Source organism: Aspergillus heteromorphus (assembly GCF_003184545.1).
Source record: "Aspergillus heteromorphus CBS 117.55 chromosome Unknown BO70scaffold_53, whole genome shotgun sequence".
NCBI lineage: Eukaryota > Fungi > Ascomycota > Eurotiomycetes > Eurotiales > Aspergillaceae > Aspergillus > Aspergillus heteromorphus.
Genome location: NW_020290458.1, coordinates 98,706 through 107,453, shown reverse-complemented (window position 1 = coordinate 107,453; position 8,748 = coordinate 98,706). Strand labels below are relative to the sequence as shown.

Below are 8,748 nucleotides of genomic sequence, written 5' to 3'. Positions count from 1 at the left end.
TATATACTTACTTAATTAAAGACAGAATAATAATATTCTATTTTTAGTAAGCCAGAGATAGAACAATCTTCTATCTGTAAATCTAGTTATATCATATCAGCATCTGATCCACGGATGACTGTGCAACCGACTAAGCCGAGTGGCAACAATAGACCAATCACAGTCCACGTTCTCTGACATTTGTTCATGATGATATCACCGAGTCGGGTCGTCCAGGTATATAAAGTAAGTAGGTTCGGTCTCGGAATCAGGGGGTGGTGTTATACCATATAGCCTATTTTCTCTCTCATACTGGATATCCTTCGAGGTAAGTGTAAACAAAATCAATATCCATCTCATTGCAATCTCCTACTGTCCGACTGAAGTGCATATACATATATACCCGATCTATATACCAACCTTGAAACTAACCTGTGCGTCTGTCGTCTGTCTAGAAGCAATTACTCTATCAAACACACCACAGTTCGTCCGTGAATCAGTCAAATAATTAATCAAAATCAAAATGTCCCAAGACCGCGTCCCACCCTCCAACGTCGGCGGCAAGGATCAGATTCCTGTACGTGAAGCAGTCCAAATCCAACCCTCACCACCACCATCACCACCACCATCACCCCCCGTCACAGCACCCCCCAAATCCCCAAACTAATACCCCCCGTATGACACACAGTCCGAAGTCCTCACCCCCCCCGAATTCCAACAAATTGCCGCACAAAAAGGCGCCGCGGAAAAGAAGTTCATGAGCCGGTGGGACGAAGGCCACGGCGAAGAGCAGGGGTCGTGCGCCACCGAGGATCACAGTTTCGCGGCCGAGAAGCCCGGAGAGTCGGATACGTTGCCGGGTTGGTCGGTGATGAAGGATAAGTTGGGATTGTAAGCAACACTCAACTCACGCGAATCTGATTGATTGGATTTCTTTTGCGATTCGTTGCGATTGTTTGCTGTGCTGTGCTGTGCTGTGCTGTTTGTCGCTTCTGTTCCCCTGTGAGGATGGGGCTGACTGATCACGATGACGGTGGTTTTGTTGGGGGTGTTTAGTTTATATCCGGAGTAGATTTGGGAATGCTATTAAGGATTAAGGATAGTTTAGGAATGGAAGAAAGGTAGAGGGGAGGGGGGGGGGGGGGCTGCTGTGATGAGAATGAGCATTTGAATTTGAATTTGTTAAATTGGTATGGTATGATGGTATGATAATGTATGGGTTGAGTGGGAAGAAGAAGTGGGGAATAGGTGGGTTTCCCTTTCGGTTCAAGAATGTCTATCAATTCATCGCTGTAATCTGTAAAAGTCTCGTACTTGTAATGTATATGCAAAAGGTGGGATTCTATTCTGTCTTGGCCGACTTTCCTTTTATCTTGTCGCGGATGGCTATTATCTTGCCCGAGAGGCGGCCCTTGACGGTCTGCGCCAGGAGCGCGGATGCTTCGTCGGCAGTGACGAAGCGGCGGACGAGGAGGTTGAAGATGCTGCCGAATGCGAGGGCGATCACGGTGCTGGTGAGGATGATCACGTTGTAGGGCATGCTGAAGTCCGGGGTGGGGAGTTGGAGGAGAAGACTGGTGGTGCGGATGTAGATCGGGTGGTTGTTCTGGCCGTCATGGGAACCCATCTTGATCACGGCTGGGGCGACGTTGAAGCCCCGGTTCGCGTCTGGCGGGTACTCTGTGTACCGCAGGATGGCTTTCTCGAAATCGTATGTGAGCGTCACTGTCGAAGCGGCGGGGACTGATAGGGCAAGTTCCAGCTGGGTTCCGCGTTCTCGGTCGATTGCGGGCTTGTAGAAGGATTCTTTGATGAATTCCGAAGCGGGGACCTGTCGACGTACCCCGTCGCGTCCTGTAATCGTCGCCTGTAAGGTGTGGACAAAGGGTCGGAGGAACCACGGGAGAGTCTCGAAGTAGATGAAATCGACCGCGTTGGTGTCAGAGGGGTTGTCGAAGATGATTCGCATGCCGCCCCGCTCTTGGCCATTGCCGACAATTGTCCTCTCTGCGCGCAGAACAGGTTCCTCGAGTGGAACCTGTGTCGTAGCCTCCTGTTCAGGGATGGTGAGGTCGAACGGTGTAGAAGGCTGGAGAGTGAAGCAACGGGTGAAGCCGTCCGACTTCTTGGTCTCCACTGCGCCGGGAGCGACATGTACTTCGCGCTCATGCGGCACTCGTAGGCAGACTGGGTCTTCGTGAGCATGATCGTCGGCGAGGGGGCAAGCGCCGCTGATAGTCCGTCCGAAGATATCCGTCAAGCTCCAGCTCTTTTCGGCAGTGCTTTCCAGCGGATAGCAGGTATCGTCGGAGTGGTAGGGTTTGGACGTGTCGCACGCGAGCTGGTCAGCAGGCACTGGTCGGGGAATTGGGTTGTCTAAAGCCATCATCAGTACAGTGTGACGAACTCCCTAGCCATTCCCAAACTCACCCCGGGGCCGCTTCGACCGGTCGATATCAAGCACGATGTCCACTGTCTGGTCGATCTGCACGGAACATTCATCCGGATGAGGACAAACGGGGCTCACGTCCACCGACATACTCTGCCAAGAGGCATCAAACAGCTTGTGTCCATCAAGAAGGCTCGCAACACCAGCCTTGCCCTTGCACGGAAGGAGCTTCAAAAACGGTGTCAGGTTCTCCGTGCAGACCACCTCTCCGGGAAGCGTTCCGTGCAGGAGGTGAAGGTTACTAGAAGCCGAGTGGTCTCCCATCAGTTCAAACGAGGCAACGGGTCGGGTGGTTCGGGTCGAGTCGATGAAATTCAGCGACGCGCAGAACAGCCCGGAGAGGGACTGCGTCAAGGTGATCCATTTCGCGAAAGCCCTGGTGGACATCAGTACCATGTCCCATCTGCAGTTGCTTTCTCCATTTGAATCACACATACGCTTCGTCATCGGGAGCATCAATCCATGCCCACAGCTCCACCCCAGTACTACCCTCCTTGGTTCCATTCCACGGGCGAGGGCCCCAGCTCTCAGCGTCCCATCTCCCCGTGGTGAATCGGAGATGGAGCTCCTTTGTGTTCGCGTGGCGGAGGATCTGGCCTAGTGCGCGGGGAAAGTAGCGGAAGTGTCGCTCATCAAAGGACTCCTGGGTCTCATTGCTTCGGAAGTTGAAGGATGCTAGTAGGGATGATTGCGGGAGTGGTTGGAGGATGAGGCTCTCGTGGTAGTCCGATGTCGCGGAGGTGAGCGAGGAGAGCGCGACAAGGAAGAGCAAAGCGAGAGAAGAGAGGACCGTCATCACGTCATGCTTGCCAACGCGGACCCTTCAGACTGTTGAGTAGTTATAGGACTGAATATCGTCCACCGCCAGCTAGCCATGCACGGCCCACGGGGAATGTTGTCCAGAGCTCCGAACGGCGGAGAAGAACAGTTCGATTCGGCGAGACGGGGAGGGAGAGCAGAAACGCGGCTGGCGGGGCCTCGCGACGATTGTATTTGGATCAAAGGTCAAAGATGCCAGGCCATGACATGACAGCATCGAAATGGACGGAGGAGTCAAGGACAGTCCAGGACGTACTCCGCAAGAGGATGCGGGATGGGATGACAGGGGCTCACATAAGCGCCCGCCAACCGCGGTTAGCGCGACGCCCGCAGAATCTCGACTCGCCATCGCAATCTCCATCAATCCCTCACGTTACGCTCTGACCATTCCTGCTCCCCACCCTCCCATTCCTGTCCTGGCAACATCCTATCATGGCGGCGGAACAGAGAAAGCTGCTCGAGCAGCTCATGGGAGGTAAATGCCCCCCCCCTTCCTAACGCCTCCCCCGCCTCCCCCAAGCTCCAGACCGGTAGCTAATCCAAATCTTTCTTTCTCTGCAGCGGACCAGCTCGTAGGCTTTGGTGCCCAGTCTCGCAACGCGCAGCTCCAGATCACCGACCCCAAAGTCTGCCGCTCATACCTCGTCGGCACCTGTCCGCATGACCTCTTCACCAATACCAAGCAGGACCTGGGTCAGTGTCCGAAGGTCCACAGCGAAGGATTGAAGACCGAATACGAGACCGCCGGCGGCGCGGAGAAGGCCAAATGGGGGTTCGACTACGACTACATGCGCGATATGCAGAAGTACATTGAGGACTGTGACCGACGGATTGACTCCGCGCAGCGCCGATTGGAAAAGACTCCGGATGAGATCCGACAGACGAACAACCTGGTAAGCGAAGCCAAGCCCAGCAAAGCTCATGGATAGCCATTGTAGCTAGCTAGCCTCCCCGCCACGCTCCACTAGAAGAGACAAGTCTAACAGCGAACGTGTCCATCCTGTAGCTAAAACAAATCTCGGACCTGACGAAAACGATCAACTCCGGCCTCCTCGAGATCTCCGTGCTGGGTGAAACCGGCTCCGTCGCTCAAGCGCTCCACGAACTGCACAAGGTCCGCACCGCCAAGCACCAGAAGGAGACCTGCGAACGCGACCTGAAGAACCTCCAAGATACCTCCGGCCCGTCGGGCCACCAGAAGCTGCAGGTGTGCGATGTCTGCGGCGCGTACCTGAGTCGTCTGGACAACGATCGTCGGCTGGCGGACCACTTCTTCGGAAAGATGCACATGGGATACTCGGATATGCGCAAGACGTTCAAGAAGCTCAGCGAGGAACTCAAGGGACGGCCCCCGCCGATCCGTCACCACGACGAGGACGACGGTGGTTGGGGTGGGCGCTCGGGCGGTGGACGGGGTCGGTATGGCGGCGGCGGTTATAAGAGGCGTGGTCGGTGGTGAACGTGACGAGGGGAGAAGGAGAGCGTCTTGTTTCTTGAGGGTTTTCGATTCTATCATGCTGTATTCTGTCTCTGGGGTTGCATAGCGCAGGCGTTTCTATTACTACCACCCAGGATGTCTTACGGGTTAAAAAGCTAATTACGTACGGCCGACTCTACGCAGCTGTTTGCTTGCTCTTCGTCTTACGAGGTCTCGTCTCGTACTATACTACCTTGGGTCTGGAGTTGATCCACATACAGCAGGGCATTTCAAGTAGGAGGAGAATATGAATGGAACATCGTGTTCATTTTAGCCTACAAAGGTCAATGCATGGTGAATGGCATGCGACAGAGTAGATAGTAGATAGTAGTCGAAAGGCAAGAGAGGTGACATGATGGGTTGAATCAAGCAGACCATCGCTGGGTTCAAAAGCCCGCGTTTCTGGCAGAAAAAGAAGAAAGAAGAAGAAAACAAAAAAAGCAGAGAGATATCCGTGATCGCCCAATACCCATTTTAAACCTTTCCCGGCAAAAGGAAGTAGCAGAGTGAATAAGACACCAAGCCCAAAAGAGAATAAAAAGTGCAAACAAGAAAAAATGATAATTGAAGAAGGCAGAAGAAGAAGAAGAAGAAGAAGAAGAAGAAGAAGATAGATGTACTATACAGCAGTGTTGGGGACCATTCTACTACCCTGCATTCTGCTGTGGGCCGTGACCATTCGTCGTAGTGGCCACGTACAACTCATCCGTCAACATCTTGTAGTCGGAGCCTGCCTCGGGTCGCCGTACCAGGATGTCCCGGACCACGCTCAACTGGGAGACATCCGCATTGGGCGCCTGGCGCAGGAGTTGCTGGATGGCAGGGGAATGAGCTTGCTGGGGACCCAGCACCTGCACTGCTGCAGCAAGACCGGTGAGGATCGGTCCGTCGGGTTGTCCTTGTTGCTGAGATTGTTGTCCATATGGAATAGGCACTTGAGCTGCTCCGTCGAATGAGGCTGGGGCTGGGGAGAACTGGGAGGCGTGCGGCGGCCCCGGGGTCATGAACTGCGGCTGGTGAGGAGTGGGCGCGACGGCAGTCAACGGACTGGCAGAGGCACCGAGCTCCTGGCTGGGGTTGTGTGAGGGAGGTTGGACGGATGGGGGGTTCGAGTCCCCCGTCTTGACGGCAAAGACGACGAGGAGGACACGCTCGGGTGCTGGATCCTCGAGGGCGTTGTTCTCCAGGAGCTCGATGAACTCTGGCTTCTTGGTGGAACCGGCCTCGATGGGGATGAGATACGTGTCCTTGACTGCTGGTAACGGGTGCTTGCCACTGACACCGTATCTCTTGCGATCCTGGAAGTAGCTGAACAGTTTGTCGAAGCCTAGCCGCTCTTTGGGCGACTCGGGGCGGCTGATGGAGACGACTGTGACATCGGTGGAGGAGCTGAAGCGTAGACCGCAGAGGTAGTTGCTTGCCAGTTCGATGTCTATCCGTCCATCGATCAGCAGCGTCGAGGGAACAAGTTGGCTCCACGGGATTCTCCCACTCAGGTCGGCTCCTCCCACATGCTTTGCGTAGGACGAGAACTCGGCGATGGGGCTCATGACCACCTTGCCATGCCAGATGCTTGCTTCGTCGTGGAATTCCTTGGGCGAGTAGGGCGGCGAGTCCGGTTCGTCGTCTCGCAGGAGTTGATCGATCTCAGCATCGGCCTGCGCCCTGCGAGCCGGCAGCTGTTCGCGGATGTGAGCTGAGACTTCGGGGAACACCTGCTCGTGACTGGTGCCTCCAGGTGAATGGGCCCGTGAAGGGAAGTGGTCATGGTGAGTGACTCCGTCGGCGATCCTCGCATCGCCAGCCTGCGACTTGGATGACTTGCGAAGGCCATCGGCTTCAGACGGCGGCCCAGGCGTCGTCGGGCTCTGGCCAGGACTGCCCTCAGCATCGGCCAGGCTGCGTCGCGCCGCTGCCGTCGAGAAGACGGGCTCGCTGGCGACGTTCTGGTTATCGTCTTCCACCAACTCTTCGCCCTTATGGGTCCGTCTAATGCGAGGCCCTTGGTCCTGCACGATGATATGCTGCCGTTCGGCCTCCCGCTTGATTTCCGCATCCTTCTGCTGCAGTTCCTCACTTGCCATGTCTTGGGAGCTCATCTTAGAGAGGGTATCAGGAAGTAAACTACCTACGAGCAGACGGTCCCGTAGAGAAGGGTTCTTCTTTACGTTGAACAAGATCGTCCGCAATTGTAACCTATACGGCTCTGTGGGCTCTCCAGATCCTCCGCATATATTCTGATACATAGCACTCTCGATGGAGAGAGCAAGCTGCCGAGCAAAATCCTTCGCCGACTTCCTTTCGGGCAAGTTGAAAGATCCTCGCTTCTGGGCCTCAGAAATCTGATCTACTAATAACTTGACCAGAGCACTGGCAACACCCTTCCGAGCTGGCGTCGTGAGCTCTTCTATGGTTTTCGGGACCTCGTCGGCCACTATTCCCGCGGTGGAGCTTTGCCGGGGAGGCTGCACAATGGGCTCGTTCTTTACTGGAGCTGGCTTAGCATCCGGGGCAGCAGGAGCAGACGGAGGAGCCGCAGGTGCCGGTGGTGAGATCTTTTGCTGTTTCGTTTTCGGGCCCTGGGCAGTGAGTGTTAGCAGATAACTGGATAAGAAGCGCATGGTATAAAAGCTCACCGGTTCGGGGGCTTGCACATCCTGGTGCTCATCAAACTTGCGCTTTTGGGCGCTTGTGGATTGCGCCTCGGGCTCAGGCTCCTGGTGTTCATGGCCATTCTTTTCAGGAGCCGGAGACTGAGTAGGTTCAGGCTGAGTAGGTTCAGCAGGGGCAGGGGCAGGGGCCTCGGGCGTGGCAGTAGGGGCAGGGGCAGGTGTTGTAGAAGTGGCTGCGCGAGTAGGTGTGCTTGTGTCTCTCGTTGGCTCGCTCGCTTTTCGCTCACTCGTCTTGGGCTCGCTCGCCCTGGGTTCGCTCGCCCTGGGCTCACTTGTCTTGGGCTCACTCGTCTTGCGCTCGCTCGTCTTAGATTCGCTGACTTTGGGTTCAGCAAACTTGGACTCGCTCGGTCTACCTCTTCTGCCACCCTTCTTGCTCTTTCTGCGCCGAGACGCCTTCTTCTCCTCAGCTTCCTTGCGTCTCCTTTCGGCGACCTCTTCCCACGGCTTTTCACCCTGCGCAATCTTCTCCAGGAGGACTTTGTGGTTCTCGGGCTTACAAAGTTCACAGAAGTATTCGTCGGGTTCCTCACCCTTGACGAACGTCAAGCCCATGCAGTCATTGTGTTGCCAGGCAGAGCACCGGTCGCAGCAGATCATATCGCGCTCGACATCTTCCTCCTCTTCATATTCGCCACAGATGCATCGGATGATCTCTTCTTCTTCGCTGGGAGCAGGCGTGGGCTCCACGGAGGGTTTCGCGGATTTCTCTTTCGGCTGAGCTTTGACTTTCGTCTTTTTCGAAGGAGTCTCGGTGATCATATCCAGGTTCTTGTGTTGCCCTTTGGTCGAGCGGCCGGAGCGTCTTGGTTCGTCTGGGATCGCAATTAGCTTTTTCTGTCCGTCAGAGGGGGTGAAGTGAGCTTTCCCAGTTCGCCACACCACGTGTGGCGTGGACCTTGGGTCGCAAACTTTGGTTGGTATACTATAGCTTACCGGCCATGATGGGAGTATATAACTGAGGCAAGATTTCAAATTTCTACGGGCGCGATGTTGAGGGGAGGGTTGAAAGATCCGAATAGATGATGTTGAGGGAGTGAGGGGGATTTGGAGGGGGGGGTAAAAAAAGAAGGCCCAGGAAAGAATTGCGCACGCCACCCAAATCTCGTTCTACGGCATCAGACGGGCTAAAGTAATACACAGAGGAAGGCTCTGGAAAAGTGACTCTCTTTGGGCCCAGTCCGCGCAAGTATTACTTTGTCCTCTTTCCACTCCAGGGGATTATATTTAGACACAACGCGTGGTCGCGGGTGGTGGGCGCCGACCGTGGGAGCTTGTGTCTCGTTGAATGCGTCGCGCGCAGCGTGAATGCTTGGCGTAAGCGGGGTCGCGTGTGGACTGCGCTGAGTCTG

The 8,748-nt window shown here is 55.2% G+C and overlaps 4 protein-coding genes across 4 annotated transcripts; 2 read left to right on the top strand and 2 right to left on the bottom strand.

The window, feature by feature from the left end:
• Positions 1-502: 502 nt before the first annotated feature.
• On the top strand, positions 503-1,087 carry BO70DRAFT_433457 (uncharacterized protein; the record flags this gene model as incomplete). The annotated part of the gene is made up of 2 exons (XM_025548409.1): positions 503-556; positions 668-1,087. 2 exons carry the CDS (start codon positions 503-505, stop codon positions 872-874), a joined length of 261 nt encoding a protein of 86 aa, XP_025394460.1. The 3' UTR covers positions 875-1,087.
• A 42-nt stretch (positions 1,088-1,129) lies between these two features.
• Positions 1,130-3,468, bottom strand: gpi16 (GPI-anchor transamidase subunit GPI16). The gene is made up of 3 exons (XM_025548408.1): positions 2,866-3,468; positions 2,410-2,804; positions 1,130-2,355 (listed from the first exon to the last, which is right to left on the bottom strand). Exons 1-3 carry the CDS (start codon positions 3,222-3,224, stop codon positions 1,322-1,324), a joined length of 1,788 nt encoding a protein of 595 aa, XP_025394459.1. The 5' UTR covers positions 3,225-3,468; the 3' UTR covers positions 1,130-1,321.
• Positions 3,469-3,624: 156 nt separating this feature from the next.
• Positions 3,625-4,977, top strand: BO70DRAFT_346646 (LUC7 domain-containing protein). The gene is made up of 3 exons (XM_025541553.1): positions 3,625-3,722; positions 3,809-4,140; positions 4,254-4,977. Exons 1-3 carry the CDS (start codon positions 3,680-3,682, stop codon positions 4,704-4,706), a joined length of 828 nt encoding a protein of 275 aa, XP_025394458.1. The 5' UTR covers positions 3,625-3,679; the 3' UTR covers positions 4,707-4,977.
• Positions 4,978-5,371: 394 nt separating this feature from the next.
• BO70DRAFT_356830 (putative PHD finger domain protein) lies at positions 5,372-8,339 on the bottom strand (the record flags this gene model as incomplete). Its single annotated transcript, XM_025541951.1, has 3 exons — positions 5,372-7,303; positions 7,361-8,211; positions 8,333-8,339. 3 exons carry the CDS (start codon positions 8,337-8,339, stop codon positions 5,372-5,374), a joined length of 2,790 nt encoding a protein of 929 aa, XP_025394457.1.
• Positions 8,340-8,748: the final 409 nt, after the last annotated feature.